We start from the raw sequence: 21364 nt of genomic DNA on the forward strand, positions 1-21364 counted from the left end.
AAGCACTTTAGGTGAAGATTCAAATTGTGCTTCAAGTCCCACAGGTGTGAACGGTGTCTCAGACAGATACTTGCAGGGTTATTCACAAAAGGGTGAAGAGTTTGGAGAAGGCAGGAGAAGTGAACAATCTAGGACAACATAGCCGAACTGGAAAGTGAGCTGAATTAGAGAATGTTCCACATCAGCTATGTTGTCCTAGATTGATCTCTTCTCCTGCCTTCTCCAAACTCTTCACCCTTTTGTGAATAACCCTGTTAGAAACACACTTTACTTAGCTGAACCTTTTCCTGTCTATAACAAAAACATAAAGAGACATAACTGTATGGGGTTCCTGTGTGACAGGGACACATGCTGCAATGGTGCCCAAGCATAAATGTGTCTTTTCTTTATTTACCTGCTGAATGCTCACATTATATTATCTTCAGGCAGTTTCCTTTACATCCATTTATCTATTGTTTGATTTTTTTTTTAATTACCGGATTTAAAAACTGAAGGTATAAGTATGTATTAAAGGTTAGCTCAAGACCTCAATGGACTTTGATGTGTTTTTTTCAAAAGAAAGTGCTATTGCAATATTGCACACATGCCCATGTAATATGTAAATGTGTAACATTGTGTATGATATACTCCTAATTCTGCCTTTCTTTTTAGACTTCAAAATGGGTGATGGACTAATGGCCGACTTTGGGGCAGCTGCTTCGTACCTTCGAAAGTCTGACAGGGAGCGCCTAGAGGCTCAGACACGTCTTTTTGACATCAAGACAGAGTGTTTTGTGCCAGATCCCCAAGAAGAGTATGTGAAAGCCAAGATCACAAGCCGTGAAGGTGGCAAAGTGACTGCTGAAACTGTATCTGGCAAGGTATGGCAAAGCTCAGTACAGGGTTCCTATTAGTCTTTGTATTTCTCTCTGTATTATTTCTATGAAAAAAATCATTCTTTCTCTGTATAAGAAATGCAGGGTCAGTAATTCTATATATTTTATGGTTCTGTCTAGACTGTCACTGTGAAGGAAAGTGATGTCCACCAGCAAAATCCACCCAAATTTGATAAAATTGAAGATATGGCTATGCTGACCTTCCTGCATGAACCAGCTGTGCTGTACAACCTCAAAGAGCGTTATGCAGCCTGGATGATCTATGTAAGAGATTACAATATTAAAAATATTACAGATTTTATCCTATATGTATTCAGTGAACTATTAAATGTCTGTTGCGTGTCTCAGTTATCTGTCTCACGTAGATGCAGATGTACATTATTTGTATTATTCTCTGTTCTACTAGACATACTCAGGACTTTTCTGTGTGACAGTGAACCCCTACAAGTGGCTCCCTGTGTATAATGCAGAGGTTGTAAACGCTTATCGTGGGAAGAAGAGGAGTGAAGCTCCACCTCACATCTTCTCCATCTCTGACAACGCCTATCAGTACATGCTGACAGGTCAGATAGCTTGGTCAATGCCCAACCTGTTTACTACAATAATAAATATGGGATGTTAGACTACTGTCCATACCAGAGGTAGCCAAGCTTTGGAACTCCAGCTGTGGTACAAATCCCATCATGCATCTGGCTCTTGAAGTCATGCCTATGGCTGTCAGAGTTCCTTTGGGACTTGTAGTTTCTCAACAGCTTGAGTGCCGAAGCTTCACTACACATTTTTTATACTATTGGATTGTTTATCTAGTATAATTTATAATTTGCTCTCTGCTGAAGATGATAGTCTATAGCCATATACTATGGGTGTAGTTTTTGCAAATTATTTGTGTTAAAGTATTTGTATTCTTTTTCCTCCTAGATCGTGAGAATCAGTCCATCCTAATCACGTAAGTTTTTTGCATCACTAGCTTTAAGGTATGTTATTGCTTTCCTAAAATGTTAATGCTGCCTCCATGTTTTCCTACTTAGTGGAGAATCTGGTGCCGGGAAGACTGTAAACACCAAGCGTGTCATCCAGTACTTTGCCAGCATTGCAGCCATTGGTGGAAAAAAGGATTCAGCTAGTGCTAACAAGGTGATGGGGAATACAAGGGGGGCCGGGGGGGGGAGAGGCAATTAAAGTAAGGGAAATCTATGAAGTAAAACAAGAAGATTGAGAGAATATAGAGATGGTGTAGGCAAAACAGGCTAAGAGCACAACAAAAAATAAATGGAATAAACATACTACCAAACTGCTCACTGAAACAATGTTACCATTATTTAACAAAATAGTATAGTAAGTATTAAATAGGGGTCATGGGAAATATTTATATTACCACATATCATATCTCCATAAATGTTCACACGTTATCAATATATATAGCTTCGGGCATTATGTGGCATGCAGTAATTACAAAATTTTCAAAATACTTTATATTTCTTTATTAAATATAATTTCAATAAAAAGAAGCCTCTATGTATCCAAAGTTAAAACCATTTTCTTTAGGTTCACAGATGATAGTGCCCAATATGATATTCTCAACATATATTAGCATAAATACTGCATGTTCATCCAACTTGTTTCTTGGAACATGTTGGACGGAGAACATGCACCACTTGCATGGTGCATGTTCTTCATCCATGCACCATGTAGGTGGACTTGAAAAGTCCACCTGCATGACTTGAGAAGTCCACCAGACTTGAGAAGTCCATCTCCTCATTTAGACCAACTTCATATGTACATACTGCGTAGCATCACAAAAGCCCATTAAAACAAGTATAATTAGCTATGCCCCGTGTTTCAGATGTGGCACTAAACCGGAAATCGTAATTGGTCAGCAATGAGATCTGAGCATGCAGGTAATACCTTACAAAGGGGAATTCCTGCAGACACCACCACCCAACCCGGGTAGAGAAAGGAGCTCTCTCTACCTGGGTTGGACACAACATCTACATGCTGAGAATATTATATTGGACACTATAATCTGTGAACCTATAGGAAATAGTTTTATCCTTTGACATTAAGAGGTTTCGGTTTATTGACATATTTAATAAATAAATCTAAACTAATTGAGAAAGTTTGTTGTCTTTTAGTAGTATTAAACTCTCAAACTTGTTTTCAATAATGAATTCAGATTAAACAAATATACATTGCCCAGCAAAGTATTTCTTGAAATGTTTGCCGTAGCACTTATAGTTATCATCAAATATAAATAAACCCATTGCCAACACAGCAACACTGAAACAATATGATAATATTATTAAAAATTATTAAAATAATTGTGTCGCGCTGTAAACCAAAGTGTCACACAAAATATTATCCAAATCTGTCTCCTAACATCTGCACAATAATGTTTGAAAAAATAAATCCCAATCTAGTTATTAAGAACTTCTATATAAATAAACGCACATGAACTATGCATGAGCAAAGGTGCATATAAACAAATGTCTATATAAAATATGACAACAAATGTATTAATGTGACTTTGTGGTCATCCACAGTAATATAGTGTTAAAGTGCAAAAGTGTTCAGTCCACATGAAGTGCTTCAATCAGTGTAAACGTTATCAGTCCACATAAAGTGCTTCAGTCATATAAACAGCATTGGCGTATTGTTGGTGTATCCACTCGTATTACATCTATGGATAGACCTCTCAGAGAGAAGGTCATCAGCGTGTTACCCCGTTTGTAGCCAGGAAGGGGTTCTCCTGCCCTTAATCAGTCCAAGGATTATTTCACAGAATCCTCCAATGTTTAATCCCAATTAATCCAGTTGGTGTTGCTCATCCACAATGACATTAAAAAAGAATATAGATCATCCCACAGACCGTTTGATTACCATAAAACATCCCTTTATTTGTAAAACTACTCACATTCGATACGATCAATCAATGGCAAAGTACAAGTGCTCCTATGACTCTCACACAGACAGCGCGTCCACAGACTCCTCAATTCCACCTTGTGTCAGCAAGCTCTATCCATAATGTGAGAGGCAGATATTGTTATTTCCCACGGGTGAAGACACGGTCAATAGATGTAATACGAGGGGATACACCAACAATACACCAATGTTGTTACCATGACTGAAGGACTGATAACGTTTACACTGATTGAAGCTTTTCTTGTAGACTGAACACTTTTGCACTTTAACATTTTGAGCATATCGTGGTGTGTTTTTTTACTATTTCCCTATTATTTGGTGAAAGAGTAGGGGTAGCAACTACCCCTTACTCATTCACACGAGGGGAAGGGGAGCCAGGGTTGTGGGGAAGAGGTCATTGTCCTCATCCCCATGTTGAGGGCATGTGACCTGGTATGGTGCAGGGGGGGAGCACGATCGTTCCTCCCTTTCCTGCTCTGCCAGGCTGCTGTTTGGCTCAAGGGCCTGGTAGGGGATTTTGGGGAGGACCCCACGCTTTTTTTGGGGAGATGGGGTCCCCCCTAAAATTCCTACCAAACCTTATGGGTCTGGTAGGAATTTTGAGGGGGACCCCACATTTTTATTTGGGGGGGGGGGGGGATTCGAACATTCGGATGCATGCGAATTCTCGGTAACGCAAAATTCAAACGCAAAAGGACCAGCTGATGCTGCAGAAAGCTACAACTTTTAAACATCAAGGATTAACATTAAACTATTTATACTGATTATGTTGCCTTTGATTTAATACCAAGTAGAAGTAAATTATGGGGCATAGGAGTATTAAATAGTGTTAGAATACCTACTCATGAGTGATATTATGATTTCTTCAGGGAACTCTGGAGGATCAAATCATCCAAGCCAACCCTGCATTGGAAGCTTTTGGTAATGCTAAAACAGTCCGAAATGACAACTCTTCACGTTTTGTGAGTAGAACTGCAACAACATTCTTTTATCCATTTCTTGTGCATCTGTATACATACCTTGCTTCACCTATTTTCCACATTTCTGTCTCATAGTTGCTCTGTCTCCTTGATGTTCCTTTCTCCTGAGCTGTTGATTCCAATTCTATCCTGATCTCTATTTCTCTGTCTTTCTCCTTGTCATCTTTCACATTGCTCAGGGTAAATTCATCCGGATCCACTTTGGTGCCTCCGGGAAGCTGGCTTCTGCTGACATAGAAACCTGTAAGTTTCTTTTCCTTTCTGTCCCTTCATATTGTTGGATCCATTGTCCAACAATATAAAGTCTATTTAAATAGTTCTCAAATTTCATATATGCTAAGCTACAAATGCTTGTGATTAACTGATATCATTTTGTCTGTCTGTCTAGATCTTCTGGAGAAATCTCGTGTTGTCTTTCAGCTGAAGTCTGAGAGGGATTATCACATCTTTTACCAGATCTTATCCAATAAGAAGCCAGAGCTTCTAGGTGGGTCTTACTTTTGTCGATATGATGCAAATGTTATTTAGCAACAGAATTTTGATAATTCAGAACAGAAACTGTCTGTGTTAAGCACCTTTGTTCATAATGGTCTGGTAAAAGGACATATCTAATGGTTATTATCTTACTTTATTTCGATCAACTTTCATTTTGGCAGATATGCTTCTGATTACGAACAATCCATATGACTATTCCTACATCTCACAAGGAGAAGTCACTGTCGCCTCCATAGATGATGCTGATGAACTCATAGCAACAGATGTAAGACTATAGTATCTTCGACGGAATTCAAATAAATCTAGTTTGCCAGATTACATGTATTCAGTAAAAATAAGATTTTTATTTCTACAATTTCTACATATAACTAGTATAAATATATGAATCTATCTTAATATATCCTTCTGTTATACCTTGTGAAGAAATAGTTTGAGAGTGGGAAAGGCAACAGTGTCAGCCAAAAATCTCAAACCTCCTTTCAAAAATTAATCCAGATCAAACACATTTACATTTCCCAGCAAAGTATTTCTTTACATTTCTGCCCGAGCACTTACAGTCATCATGATTCCAAACAGCTGGTTCCAAGTCTCGCAACTTCATTTTCCCTAACTTCCTGTCCAGTACACGATCACAGGGGACAGAGCAGTCTCCAGCAGCAGCTCATCTACTAGATTGAAGAAGGGAAAAGAAGGAAGAGAGGAAGCAGGGGATTGGCTTGCCTTGCTTTGCCTGTGTGTGTGTGGAGATACACACAGCTTACTAGCACACACAAGGATGGCTCCATAGGACTCTGAAAGGGAAAGGAGCCACCCTAAAACAGGATATCATGGCCAGTGCTCAGGGGACCAGATTATTCTGCAGGAAACTAAAACTTTTAAACATCAAGGAGCAGCATTCATTGTAAGTGCCTAGTTCAGCATTTGAAATAACTTAAAAACCTTTTAACATTAATATCATTTTAATGCTTCAAACATGGCTGTTAGTTAACATTTTAATCATATTTTTAAGAGGGGAGGGCACAGACGTGACCTCATCTGCTGCTACTTTACTGTCCAATCAGCAGGCTAGAGTGGGAAGGTGACCAAGCTGTATTACTTAACTGCAATGGAAAATTGTAAAGTTACTATACTTGCTGTGCTGCCTGGTGGGGGATTCTGATTCACAAGAGTGGCTAATCAGAATTATAAATAATTCAGCAGTTGAAGGCGCTTGGCCAGAGTTCCCATATTGTGAATCATGTAATTAGCTGTACAGCAACCTGTATAATCTTATATTGACTCATTGGCCTAGGCGTGATAGGTATGTCCAAAAAGACTTCACTGAAGTAGACATAGCATACGTAGCAGGCTCTGTCCCTCTCCCCTGTTGCCCTTTCTCCCGGCTATTTTGCTCTCTAACACAGAAGCTTATGACCAGTGTATGTAAACACTTATCAGGAGCTCAATAAGGAAATACATTGTAACACCGTTACCTTGTATTTCCTTTGTTTCATTCATATGAAGATCAAATGGGGTGACCTTTGATCTGCATATGATGTCAGCAAAAGCAACCTTACAAGTTTTAAATAACATTTGTTCCTTTTGAACCCCTTATTAACTCTTAAATAGTAGAGTTTGATTTTCTAATAGTTGATGATCAACGATCAAATTCGACTGTAGTGATGGAAAAAAAAATGTAAGGAGCAGGCTGGAAGATTTTTGTCAAATGTGCAGAATTCTGGAAGTGAATGTGGTTTTCATCTACGAAACTCCATTTATTCCAAAATCCAATGTTATAACCAAATGAAATTTTTGGATTACATTCATCAAGTCTCTGATGGGATTATGGAATGTTTGAATGAGATATTTCATATGAACATTTGTACAAAAATCTACCACTGTATGACCAGCTTTGGCTAACTCTAATCATCCGTAACTCCTTCCCCTCATTATCCCCTTAGCATTTTTGTGCTGATTTTTTATATTATTTAGACCACTAATATTTAAACTTTTATTTACTTTGTGTTTCTTTTTTTTCATAAAAAAATTAAAATGTATTTAATTTGGAAATAATTTTACAACGCTTGGCACCACAGACTTAGTATTAGTGCCATTATAAACAGGACAAATGAATAAAAATGTAGATAGATCACAATAGATCATGAACACATAATGGTTGAGAGATAAGACACAAGTGACTTACCTATAGTTTGTGGTCAAGCAACTGCAGTGAGTTGTGACAAATGTAGAGGCAAATTGCACAAGTCGAGTTTGTATACACAGAGTGATTTACGTTTTGTCAAGTGCAGCATGTCGGCTATGAACATTCATGGAAATGCTTGTTTGGTTATGAACTTGCACCAAAAAGAATTCATTTTATGACTGAAATATCTGAATGATGTATGATATAGCGCGTTAAACACACATATGAGTTGTGATATCTTTCTATTCTGATGATTCCCTTTACAGCTTAAACAATTTGTTGTTAGATTTGGTAACACTATATTTTTTGCGTATCGTTAGGCCAGTGATTATCAGTTAGATTTGGTTAGTTGTTTTTCACATTATGTTAAAGTCATGCTGTCTGATCCCCCCACCTTCCCCTCATCCTAGAGTGCCTTTGATGTTCTGGGTTTCACTGCTGAGGAAAAAGCTGGTGTTTACAAGCTGACTGGAGCCATCATGCATTCTGGAAACATGAGATTCAAGCAGAAGCAAAGGGAAGAACAAGCAGAGCCAGATGGGACTGAGGGTAAGATATGTCAATGAATTAGTAGATATATTCAATATAAACCGCACTGTATTGTAACTTTACGTTTCAAACATCACTAAAGCTGGCCATACAATTTTAAAATTTTATCTGAGTCCTGGTGAAACCATGTTGGTATTGGTTATGTGTTTAGATGAAGCACTGATATCTTGAGGAATACTGAATTAAGTTTTACTTGCTTAGAAGAATATTACATCTGAAAACAGCATTGTGAGGAAAACATATCGATAGAAAAACTTCCTGTGTATCATAGATAAGCATGTATATAGAGACTAACATTGTACTAGAGCGCCATCTACAGCTCAAAAGACATAACAGTATATGCTGTTGCATTTCCAACAGTTGGTACCACTCCATTCAACAAAAGCCGATTTTTCCTTTTTTTTTTCCTTTTGTCGAAGCAACAGAACCAACTAACTGCATTCACTGTTTGGGTATTCTAACACCTGTGGACATTGGCTGTCAGAATACAATTGCCCTGCAGGAGAGATTCCCTCATCTACGCTGTTTTTGCATGGATGATGGGGAAGCAAGCATTTTGACTCATCAGTCAGCTGAATTACACGATCTGCAGTTACAACTATCATTGTGATTCAGGTGCCTTTTGGATTTAGAACTCAGTTTTATCTGTTTATTGTAGGTTGGTAGGATTCTGTGTGAAGGCTATTGATTCATGGGAACACCTTATTTTTATATTCTTGATTAAGATCTGCTTAGCTATGACACAAATGTGCTATGATATTTCTAACATATAAGGACCACATAAGCTGTGTTTTTTTCACAGAACATTGATTTTGTTTTCTGGCATTGCAATGGTTATGCAGTGTGGTAGGGTTATATACAAATAGTGGTATAAATTGATTTAAAACAATCAGATTGCAGGAGTATAGGGCAAGAGGTATTTCTTCAGTTCAAAATTAGTGGCAAACAGTAACAAAACATACAATTACAAACAACCTGTATTAAATACAAATGCATTACATTCTGCAAATTTGATAATGTCAATTTAAAAGGGCCATGACTTGCAAATTACAAAAAATAAGAAAAATGATGCTGAATCACAGCAATTTGGCATTTGTGTGCACCAAGATATAATTACTCAATGTTATAATTGGTTTATGCTGGAGGCTTACTTATTACATGCATTGCATCATGTTGCAGAGGCTGACAAAGCTGCCTACCTCATGGGCCTGAATTCTGCTGACATCCTGAAGGGATTGTGTCACCCCAGAGTCAAGGTTGGGAATGAGTATGTCACCAAGGGTCAAAGTGTCCAACAGGTGAAGACAACATTATTTGATCTCAATTGTATTTATCTCTGTTACAGTTGAAATATATTTTATTACATATTGGCTTTTACATGAAGGAATTATGGCTTACTTTCAATGTGCACTTTCTTTTGCTGTCTTCTTTATTTGTTTTCCTTTCAAGGTCATTCCTTTTCATGATCTTATTAATTTTCCTCATTATTTAGGTAACTTATTCCATGGGTGCCCTGGCCAAGTCAGTGTACGAGAAGATGTTCTTGTGGATGGTGGTTAGAATAAACACCACCCTGGAGACCAAACAGCCCAGACAATACTTCATTGGCGTGCTGGACATTGCAGGATTTGAGATCTTTGATGTAAGTATTATATATTAAAAGAGAATTATGGGGGAGAGTAAAATACACTCATTTTCATAATTAGAGCCGACGTGTGACACTGCAGCTATCACATGCCGGCTCTATTGATCGAGAGTTGATCACATACCACCAATCGCTCAGTTCCCAATCATCTTCTTGCAGAGAGCGGTGACTGTAATTCAGTACCTCCGCAGGGATTGCCCCCTCCCCTCTCTGTCCCTCCAGCGCTGACTGGAGAGATGGATGTGTAGGGGTTGGGCACAGGTAGCGGGGTGGATCCCGACAATATTGTCAGATCCATCCTGGCTGCAGTGTGGCTCTGAGTTTTGGGTCACAGGAAGACATTAATATATGCCCTCCTGTGACTCTAAAGAGAACGATGACAATAAAAAGTTGGGCTATAGTTCTCTTTTAACGTGTGAAACTTTGTGGAAACAGAAGGTTCTATGAAAACTAAAAAAAGGGAAGAATGGATAACAGCCAGGGCTTTACTGGGAGTAAACTTCATCTCTAGTACAAAGCACACGCTCGTACCAAGTTGGCGTGCTCATGACATTTACTTGCAAGTGGTCTCAACACTCCTATTACATTAAAGCTGGGCTAAATGCAGTAAAGCAGCATATAGGAGTTCACCCAGACTAAGCTTTCAAACAACAAGCCTTTTCACAAATGCCAGAGTTGCCAGAATAACAGTCAGAGACTGATAACCCCAGTTACAATTTATTTTAATTATTTATAAATTAATAGTTAACAGTGTATATCCTATGATGTGCTATATACTAATTTTCAAATCTACAACATTAAACAGTAGTTCAGAATAGCAAGCATAGAGATCTAAACTGCTTTATACTCAATGTAAAGTAAAGCTATGTATTGGGGATCATTAAAGGTCGCGGTATACTGAGCTTTGAGTCACGGGAGAACGCTAGTTTGTGTCCTCCCGTGAACCTTAGGAGAACTATAGGGAAAAACACTGACCCCATAGTTCTCCTTTAACTGATGGTAACAGGTAACAAGATGAAAAATTAAATAAGAGAAGGTTTAAAAAGGACAGTAAGTACACTGGGAAGGAGAACTTTTGTATTGTATGTGGACTTTGTATGTATGTTTAAATTTTGCTTTCATTTGCCTTCTCTGTCAAATTCTTTACACCCTCAGTTTAACAGCTTTGAGCAGCTGTGCATCAACTTCACTAATGAGAAGTTGCAGCAGTTCTTCAACCATCACATGTTCGTATTAGAGCAGGAGGAATACAAGAAAGAGGGAATTGAATGGGAGTTCATTGACTTTGGTATGGATCTGCAGGCCTGTATTGATCTCATAGAGAAGGTGAGAGTGACTTATTTATGATGAGAACTATTTTATACATTTATATATATGTGTGCTTCTAATGTTCTTATTTGTCTTAATTCGACTTTATGGAATATCTACCATTTTCCTTTACTATACACTAAGTGCTCTCTTTCTCCACAGCCTATGGGTATCATGTCCATCCTTGAAGAGGAGTGTATGTTTCCCAAGGCCTCTGATGTAACCTTTAAAGCCAAACTGTATGATAATCATCTGGGCAAATCCAACAACTTCCAGAAGCCACGTAATCCAAAGGGCAAGCCAGAGGCTCACTTTGCCCTGGGCCACTATGCTGGTACTGTGGACTATAATATCCTTGGTTGGCTAGAAAAGAATAAGGACCCTCTTAATGAGACTGTTGTTGGGTTGTATCAGAAGTCATCACTTAAGCTCTTAGCACTCCTATTCGCCAACTATTCTAGTGGTGATTCAGGTAGGACATGCTTATAATATTAAGAACATCTACTCTAGGTGGTTTCAAATTTTTCAGTGTACATTAAGTCTGCTTGTGTTTCCAAATTATAGAGAGTGGTGGAAAAGGTAAAGGAGGAAAGAAGAAGGGATCCTCTTTCCAGACTGTGTCTGCCCTCCACAGGGTGAGATTTTTTTTCGCTCAAATAATTTACTGTGACATAGCAAATAATTGTTTGTTTTGTACGGATTTGTTTTAGTTTTTTTACGGCTAAAATTGTGTGTATAATCATGACCTCCACCAGCCTCAAAAAAGCCTGTGTTTCAGGAATAGACAGATTCTTCAACACAATTTTAGACTAAGGCTACTAATTTAGAATGTTTTGAGCTGTGAATGTCTTTAGCAGGCAGTGTTAGAACATGTCACCACTCCTTGACATATTTGTTCTGATCCACAGGAGAATCTAAACAAGCTAATGGCCAACTTGAGAACAACTCATCCTCACTTTGTGCGTTGTATCATCCCTAATGAACGGAAATCTCCAGGTAATAACAAGTCAAGAGATCAGCTAGAGCCTCGTCTTTCCCTTAAGTAATACTTCAAAACTTAGTTTGCCATTGTTCTTGCACTAGTTGAAATATTATATTTGTCTTAGTCTTGCTAATTACTATGTTGTTCTGCCATAACTACTGCCAATATGTTATTTTTTGTAGATTTGCATGCTGAATGTATATATGTACTTTGCAGGAGAGATGGACAATCCTTTGGTGATGCACCAGCTCCGTTGTAATGGTGTGCTGGAGGGTATTAGAATCTGCAGAAAGGGATTTCCCAACCGCATCTTGTATGGTGATTTCAGACAGCGGTAGGTGTGCTTACTAGAAATGTGTAGCTGTGTGTATAAAGTTTAATCGAGCATCTGTTTAAATACTTGTCCTTCTTAACAGCTACCGTATCCTGAATCCTTCAGCCATACCTGATGGACAGTTCATAGACAGCAGGAAAGGTGCTGAAAAGCTTCTGGGTTCACTGGAGATTGATCACACCCAGTACAAATTTGGACACACAAAGGTAAAAGGTGTATTTGTACTTTTTTCCAACTTGTGTGCCTTAAATTTGATGGGAAAATTACCAACACCCTACATTTTTACACAGGTGTTCTTTAAAGCTGGTCTCTTAGGTCTCCTGGAAGAAATGAGAGATGAACGACTCTCTAAGATCATTACACGAATCCAAGCGCAATCTCGAGGATTGCTGATGAGAAGAGAATTTAAGAAGATTGTGGAACGCAGGTGAATTTATGTAAACTCAAAATAAAATGACAGGCACAATATGCTTGGAACTGAATATTTATTTTTATATTAATTGTATTATTTAATAAGGCAGTGCAAAGGACAATCAATATAGGGCAAAGTGCATAACTCATTATATCCAATTAGATATCAATTTACTGTAGTGAGAGCAGTAAAGGATACATTTTATTTGGCGTTACTGCACATTACCATTGCTTTATTTAGTGACTTATTAAAGGAGTGTATTATCCATTTCATATTAGTTCAGATACAGACTTTCGATAGTTCATATCGTCTTTTTAAAGCAGAACTCCAGCCAAACAGCTACATACACAGTTGAAATAATTTAAGTGTCTTACCAGAGAAAATATTTCTAATTCTGCTCAGCCAGTCTTGAAACCCATGCACCTCTGCCAGACAGCATAGCTAGGTCCCTGATCTAGTGTGGCCTAACAGTAGACTTTGGTCATGGATTCACTCCAGTGCTACATATTGCATTCACAGCTTTCTTGGTTCATTCTTTATACTATGTATCATTTCAGAGATGCTCTTCTGGTTATTCAATGGAACATTCGTGCTTTCATGGGTGTCAAGAATTGGCCATGGATGAAGCTTTACTTCAAGATCAAGCCCCTGCTTAAGAGTGCAGAGACAGAGAAGGAGATGGCAAACATGAAAGAAGAGTTCCAGAGGTTAAAAGAAGCCCTGGAGAAGTCTGATTCCAGACGCAAAGAGCTGGAGGAGAAGATGGTCTCCTTGTTACAAGAGAAGAATGATCTGCACCTCCAAGTGCAATCTGTATGTCTATCTAAACATATTTACATATGTCTAGAAATAAACCTATTTCATATACACAATTATTTTAATATGTTAGTACTTTTAGTTTGAATCTGCTTATTAAAAAAACAGTTAATGAACTGAATATTGCATCAGTAACAGACAACTAGGTTATGGACTGTACAAAAAAACTTAAATAAAATTCACTGCACATTTAGACCCCTTCTAGTAACCGCAAGGGTTTGCTCACCTGCTCCTCTCTCTTAATAAGACTGTGTATTCAATTTGTGAAGAACCACTTGTGTTTATATGAGGCAGCATGGGTCTTTCTGGAACCTCAAGCCTGGTAATCCACTGTTGCAGGACTGAGAGCACATAAAAGCTAGAGAAGTGATCAACTCTCAACTAGGTATCGTGTAGGTATAAGTATGAAGCAGCAAAAGGCAGAAGGATCACACCATGCCATGGTTTGCTTATTGCTAACCATCTAAATTCCAATATATCACGTTTATGAGTGAACACATACTGTCATGTCTACAGTATGTCAAGGCTAAAATAGTAGCAGCTTTTGTGTGCAGTAAATGCAGAGATGACTGATGCAATAATCTTGTCATTTAATGAGGAATATCACAAATGGCCTTCAATAAGCTGTACAAAAATGTTATATAGATTCATATATGTCAAGTTTTTTTTATTTTTGCTTAATTATATCTCTGTATAAATTCTTGTTTAATAGGAACAAGATAATTTAAATGATGCTGAGGAAAGATGTGACCAGTTAATCAAGAACAAAATACAACTAGAAGCCAAGCTGAAGGAACAGACAGAACGGTTGGAAGATGAAGAGGAGATGAATGCTGAGCTGACGGCTAAGAAGAGGAAGCTGGAGGATGAATGTTCTGAGATCAAGAAGGATATTGATGATCTGGAGCTAACACTAGCCAAAGTGGAAAAGGAGAAGCATGCCACAGAGAACAAGGTAATATTTTTTGCTTTTGAAACCTTACACAAATCATTGGCGGTTCTTCTTTCTCTTTCAGTGACAGCTCATTTTTTTTCCAGGTTAAAAATCTTACCGAAGAGATGGCTGGCTTAGATGAGATCATTGCCAAACTTACCAAAGAGAAAAAGGCACTTCAAGAGGCCCATCAGCAAACACTAGATGACCTTCAGGCTGAAGAAGACAAAGTCAATGTGCTGACAAAGGCCAAAGCCAAGCTTGAGCAGCAGGTTGATGATGTAAGTGACACCCTTACTCTGAGCTTTCCAACGATTTATATTTACTTGTCTCATATTAAATTAGATACATTTGGCGCCTGTTTTTTCAAAATAGCTGGAGGGGTCTTTAGAACAAGAAAAAAAATTAAGAATGGATATGGAACGAGCCAAACGAAAACTGGAAGGTGATCTGAAACTGACCCAAGAGAATGTGATGGATCTTGAGAATGACAAACAACAGCTGGAAGAGAAGTTGAAGAAGTATGTTACCTCAGCATTTTCATTTTTATTTTTTTGAGAGGGATTGGTGATGTTAATATATTGCATAATATTCCTTTCACAGGAAGGAGTTTGAGTTCAGCCAGCAAAATAGCAAAATAGAGGACGAACAACTTTTAGGCATACAACTTCAAAAGAAACTCAAAGAGAACCAGGTACATGATAGAAATATGTTACCAAATTTCCCATACTGACCATAAGAATTCAACAAATGATCTACATCATAAGTATACAGCTATTATTTTTCTCTCCTTATATGTTCCTTATTTTTACTGAATATGTTTCTTTTTTAGGCTCGAATAGAAGAGCTGGAGGAGGAACTGGAAGCTGAGCGAACAGCAAGAGCCAAAGTAGAAAAACTTCGCTCTGATCTGTCAAGAGAGCTGGAGGAGATCAGCGAGCGTTTAGAAGAAGCTGGAGGAGCTACTTCTGTGCAAATGGAGCTCAACAAAAAGAGGGAGGCTGAATTTCTTAAACTCCGGAGGGATCTGGAAGAGTCCACTCTGCAATCAGAGGCCACTGCTGCTACTCTACGGAAGAAGCATGCTGATTCTGTGGCAGAGCTCAGTGAGCAGATAGACAACCTACAGAGAGTCAAACAGAAACTGGAAAAGGAGAAGAGTGAATTCAAACTGGAGCTGGATGATGTAGCATCTAACATGGAGCAGGTGGTGAAAGCCAAGGTAAGGGAATTAACTATGTTGTCATACATTTTCTGAGCTCTATCCCTCCTGTTTTTGTTGAACTTAAAAACAAATTTAAGCATCACATCTTTTAAAATCTGTATAGTCCTGCACCGTCATATCGCATGATTTGTAACTGATAAGTGACAGTAGGGAGTTGGTAAGTTGACTGCACACATCCATGATACGTGAGCTCTGTGACTTTATTCCAGCACCTGTTATCCAAAACTCTTGTTCGTCATGTCTTATGATGTGATACCTTATATGAGGTACATAAACTAAATCACATTGAACAGATAGCTGTTGCTGGACTCAGGGTTCAAGGTTCTATTAATCAAAAGCCAGCCACAGCTCCCCAGTTCTTTGGGACAGGAAACGGGAATATTTTAATAGATCCAAAGGGCAGTTTGTAAGTCTCAAGCAGGACATAAATTTGATAACAATGATATTATGTTGAAGCTGAAGTAAGTAATTTGCTCCTCAGTCTTTACTCTCACTTCTACATTTTAATCAACAGGCCACTTTAGAGAAGTTGTGCCGAACATTGGAGGACCAGATGAATGAACATCGGACCAAGTATGAAGAAGCTCAGAGATCACTCAGTGACTTTACTTCTCAAAGAGCTAAACTGCAAACAGAGAATGGAGAGTTGTCCCGCAGACTGGATGAGAAAGAGGCATTAGTGTCCCAACTAACACGTGGAAAGCAAACCTACACACAGCAACTAGAAGACCTTAAGAGGCAGCTGGAGGAAGAGAACAAGGTAATTATCACTATGTGACCAAGATAAACATTCTCAACTAACTCTGAGTGGATGGCACATTTCATATCTGTTGTAAGGAACTCAACAAACTTACAGATGCTAGGTAATTACATTTTGACCTAAAATAGTGACATGCAATGTAATAAAATATTTACCTGTCTTTATGGGAAAGCAAAGGTGGCAGACCCTAAGATCTACCGAAGAGGCAAGTCTTGACCACAGGATTTTCACCCCTTTTTTTAGAAGATAATATTAAATGGAGTACTTTACAACTGCTTTTGGAACCTAAAATTGATTTTCATTTGTCAGTTTTACAGTGACTATAAATGCTTTGTTTCTTAATTAATATCTTACACAGTATTGTTTTCTTCTTCATTAGGCTAAAAATGCTCTAGCCCATGCCTTGCAGTCTTCCCGTCATGACTGTGATCTCCTACGGGAACAGTATGAGGAAGAGCAGGAGGCCAAGGCAGAGCTGCAAAGAATTCTATCCAAAGCCAACTCAGAGGTGGCTCAGTGGAGAACTAAGTATGAGACAGATGCCATTCAAAGGACTGAGGAACTGGAGGAGGCCAAGTGAGTAATAACATTCTTCCTTTCTGTGTAATCAGTGTGGTAATTATTAGTCCATTACTTACACAGGCTTTTCCCCCCTTTATTCCTTGATTTTTTTTACATTAAAAATGCTTGTCATTATTCATCTCCTGCAGCTTGCCCTGCTTTAATAATTAATTGCTTCTTTAACATCTGCCCAGGTATCTTAATGCATCCCAACTTTAAAATTCCTTTCAACAGAGAAGCTTTTTGCTTGGATTATGTTTCATACTGTTGTATAAGACGAGCATAAAGCTTGTTTGTTAGAAGGCTCTGCTTCAGTTTTTCTATCCAGGTGGATGACAGAACGTGAGGGTAACTAAAGCATATGTAGATAACTTTTGCATGAACATTTATGAGCATGATTCTTAAAGGTGTACGTCTACGCACATATACTTGACTTTTTTGTTGGTTGCTGTTTCCATATTATAATACCAGGATAGGTCTTATTTTCGGGGAAACAGGGTACATGACAATCATGTGCCTGTTAGTTTCCAAAAGTACACATGTATTTTGTAATTATTGTACCCTTTCCTTCAGGAAAAAGTTAGCTCAAAGGCTTCAAGAAGCAGAAGAGGCTGTAGAGGCCGTAAATGCCAAATGCTCATCTCTTGAAAAGACCAAACATCGTTTACAGAATGAAATTGAGGATCTGATGGTTGACTTAGAGAGGTCAAATGCTGCATCTGCTGCGCTGGACAAAAAACAAAGAAACTTTGATAAGGTAATAAAACTTAACGAAGGGGAGCATTATGGTAAAATTGTAAAATGTGCCATGTATAGGTTCTACACTTTTTTTTATTCTTTAAGATCCTTGCTGAGTGGAAGCAGAAATTTGAGGAGTCCCAGACAGAGCTTGAGGCATCGCAGAAAGAAGCTCGAACTCTAAGTACTGAACTATTCAAGCTGAAGAATGCCTATGAAGAATCTCTGGAGCATCTTGAAACTTGCAAGAGAGAAAACAAAAACCTCCAGGGTAAGGGAATTAGGCCAATGTTCAACTTTTTAATATGATGAAAAAAAACTGAATGTCTATGAATTCATGAACAGACTGATTTCTTAATATGAATTTCACTAAGAATAAAATTATTCCACAGAGGAAATCTCAGACCTCACAGAGCAGCTGGGAGAGGGTGGGAAGAATATTCATGAACTGGAAAAAATTAGAAAGCAGCTGGAACAGGAGAAGATGGAACTGCAGTCTGCACTGGAGGAAGCAGAGGTAAGTAACCCTTACAGTTGGTTATAAATAAGTTCTTATATATAAACTACTTCATTCATTTAGTATATCTATGTCAACATATTAAAATAGTATGCATGAAAAAGTATGCCAATCCTTAAATTTTTTGAAATAATTCTGTATGTAAATATGTTTCTCAGGCTTCATTGGAACATGAAGAAGGCAAAATCATGCGTGCTCAGCTGGAATTCAACCAAGTAAAGTCTGATATTGAGCGTAAACTGGCAGAAAAGGATGAAGAGATGGAGCAAACCAAGAGAAACCATCAGCGTTTGGTAGAATCATTGCAGACTTCTTTGGAGGCTGAGACCAGGAGCCGCAATGAGGCCCTCAGGATAAAGAAAAAGATGGAGGGTGACCTAAATGAAATGGAAATTCAGCTTAGCCAGGCCAACCGTGCAGCAGCTGAGGCCTTCAAACACTTGAAGGTGGCACATAGTACCCTTAAGGTAAGCAGATAATGTAAACACATTTGTGGACTATGATCAGCTTCAATTCTTTCTCAGGTTAGTGATTATCATACAATTGATGCACTAACTATTAAAATATAACAGACAGTCAGTAACAGTGATGGAAAGTAGAATGATTGGACTACAAGTGCGTTGGCCTCACTGGACTTGTATTCCAATGAGAACTACAAGTCCATTTTCTGCAATGACAGACAGGACTTGTAGTATCTTCATTCACAGATCCTGCCAAATGTCACCATGTTTCATGTTATACCCTTAATATGGGTATAACATGAAATACAGCTTTAAAGGTAAACTTAGCTTTCAAACTACAAATTATTATTATATGCAGACCAAAGCTAATAAATCGTTGACTCTCACTGAACTACAACCAATTGCCAAAAGCACAGATGCCAGTGCATTATTCTTTGTATGTGTGACACTGACTAAAAATAGCAATAAATCATTTGTGCTGTCACTTACAGGACACCCAAATTCATTTGGATGACACACTAAGAGCTAATGAAGATCTTAAAGAAAACATTGCAATTGTGGAGAGGAGAAACATGCTGCTCCAGGCTGAACTGGAAGAACTACGGTCTCTAGTGGAACAGACTGAGAGGGGACGGAAGCTTGCAGAACAAGAACTGATAGAGACCAGTGAGAGAGTACAGCTCCTCCATTCACAGGTTAGAAAGGAACCAGATTTTCTTACTTTCTTATCATATAATTATTGGTCACTCAGACTCTTTTACAATATTGATATTCACACACAAATTGTAACGCCTATAATTTTTCTGACCAGAACACTAGTCTGATCAATCAGAAGAAGAAGATGGAGTCAGACTTGTCTCAGCTGCAGACAGAAGTGGAGGAAGCAGTTCAGGAGTGTCGTAATGCAGAGGAAAAGGCCAAGAAAGCAATCACTGATGTATGTAAATGTTGAAAACAAAAATAAATCTAATATATCCCATTATTTTCTCACTAATCTATCTTTTTTTTAAATGTCTATAACTTAGGCTGCCATGATGGCAGAAGAGTTGAAGAAAGAGCAGGACACAAGTGCCCACCTGGAGAGGATGAAGAAAAACATGGAGCAAACAATCAAAGATCTCCAGCACCGTCTGGACGAGGCGGAGCAAATTGCCATGAAAGGTGGTAAGAAGCAGCTGCAGAAGCTGGAGGCTCGAGTTCGGGAACTGGACAACGAGCTGGAGGCTGAGCAGAAACGCAATGTTGAGTCTGTGAAGGGCATGAGGAAGTATGAGAGAAGAATTAAAGAGCTTACCTACCAGGTATGATAGGTCAAAAATTAAGATTATAATTGAATTTGCATTCATATATTATTTTGCATGGCAGTTGTTCTCAAAATCACTCTCCATTTTCTTCAGACAGAAGAGGACAGAAAGAACTTAGCTCGCCTTCAGGACCTGGTTGATAAGCTGCAGCTGAAAGTGAAAGCTTACAAGAGACAGGCAGAGGAGGCTGTAAGTGTTTACAACATATAGGGGTCTATTGAGTCGAGCCGAAGGGCTGCTGTACGGGCTATTCACAACAAGAGCACCCGAAGGCAGCCGAGCCGAAGGCATTTGGCATTTGCTTCGGCTCCACTGAGCCGCAGCGTCGCGCAAAGCAGGGCAAACGGCCTGCTGAAGGCCGGCCTTTCGCCCTGCAAATGACAGCTGGGCGGAGCTGTCACTGCTAGCTCCCCCCAATTGTTTTTTTTTATCTTAATTTTTTTTAATGTCATACTTATTACCAGTTGAAAAAATATTTTTTCAACTTTTTTTTTCTTTTTACTTTTTTCACTATTTTCTATTCTGCTCAGTACCACAGAGGTACCGAGCAGAATACCCGAGCTCTGCGGCATTCGGCTATTCACTCACTGCCGTTCGGCCCCTATGGCAGTGAATGAGCTGCTGGAGCTTCGGCTCAGCTGATCCAGATGTTGGATCGGCTGAGTCAAAGTCCTTCTGCACTTCGGCTCAGCCGAACATGCTGAGCATGTTCAGCTGACCAAAGTGCAGCCGAAGTACGGCTGATGTCAGCTGATGTACGGCTGAAGTCAGCCATACTGAGCCGAAGTGAATAGCCGAATGTTGTTCGGCTCAATTCACTTCGGCTGGGTTATTCACTCATTTTGTTTTCTGCCTTCTATCTTCATGCTGCTTATACTATTTTTTCTATTTCATTTGTAGGAGGAGCAAGCTAATTCAAACCTAGCCAAGTTCCGTAAAGTACAGCATGAGCTGGATGAGGCAGAGGAAAGAGCAGACACTGCTGAGTCCCAGGTCAACAAGCTGAGAGCCAAGAATAGAGATGTGGGAGGGAAGGTGAGTATGACTTTCTGCTTGGCCTGCCAATGGGCAACTATTTTTCCTTTATGATCTGTTCCTATGGATCACTGCTCTTTCTGTTTACTAATACATTCACTATGTGCTTCTATGCTCTGATAGCTCAACATTTGTGTTTTATTTTAACAGCAAAAGCTCCATGATGAAGAGTAGAAAGAATATGCTCCCAGAAGTTCTAAAGATCCTATTGGCGCTGTACATACTGTGTAAAAGAGAATAAAATAAAGCTTGTCTGCATAATGCAACTTCAGTTTTTTGGTTCTCTCCTATTCTTTCAGTTGTGCAGCATGTTTGTCTGTACACTACATACA

General features: G+C 38.8%; 1 protein-coding gene across 1 annotated transcript; it reads left to right on the plus strand.

The window, feature by feature from the left end:
* Positions 1-659: 659 nt before the first annotated feature.
* Positions 660-21206, plus strand: LOC108786757 (myosin-6). Its single transcript, XM_018556115.1, has 37 exons — positions 660-860; positions 996-1139; positions 1282-1438; positions 1794-1821; positions 1904-2009; positions 4664-4756; positions 4954-5017; positions 5163-5261; positions 5431-5534; positions 7862-8000; positions 9180-9298; positions 9493-9642; positions 10801-10971; positions 11116-11425; positions 11518-11588; positions 11862-11949; positions 12152-12269; positions 12352-12475; positions 12560-12696; positions 13239-13494; positions 14210-14452; positions 14536-14712; positions 14807-14952; positions 15035-15125; positions 15264-15653; positions 16171-16416; positions 16796-16992; positions 17551-17734; positions 17821-17986; positions 18108-18232; positions 18391-18699; positions 19185-19388; positions 19505-19630; positions 19719-19994; positions 20091-20186; positions 20898-21032; positions 21183-21206. The coding sequence occupies exons 1-37, from the start codon at positions 660-662 to the stop codon at positions 21204-21206; spliced, it is 5814 nt and encodes a 1937-aa protein (XP_018411617.1).
* Positions 21207-21364: the final 158 nt, after the last annotated feature.

This window comes from Nanorana parkeri, unplaced genomic scaffold, assembly GCF_000935625.1.
Source record: "Nanorana parkeri isolate BGI_ZX_2015 unplaced genomic scaffold, ASM93562v1 scaffold225, whole genome shotgun sequence".
Lineage (NCBI taxonomy): Eukaryota > Metazoa > Chordata > Amphibia > Anura > Dicroglossidae > Nanorana > Nanorana parkeri.

Excerpts from the sequence above, each read along its gene's own strand:
- LOC108786757 (XM_018556115.1), top strand. The coding sequence starts at position 660 with ATGGGTGATGGACTAATGGCCGACTTTGGGGCAGCTGCTTCGTACCTT. Across the intron at positions 17,735-17,820 it reads AACAAAGAAACTTTGATAAG|ATCCTTGCTGAGTGGAAGCA; the intron begins GTAATAAAACTT and ends TTATTCTTTAAG. Across the intron at positions 17,987-18,107 it reads AGAAAACAAAAACCTCCAGG|AGGAAATCTCAGACCTCACA; the intron begins GTAAGGGAATTA and ends ATTATTCCACAG.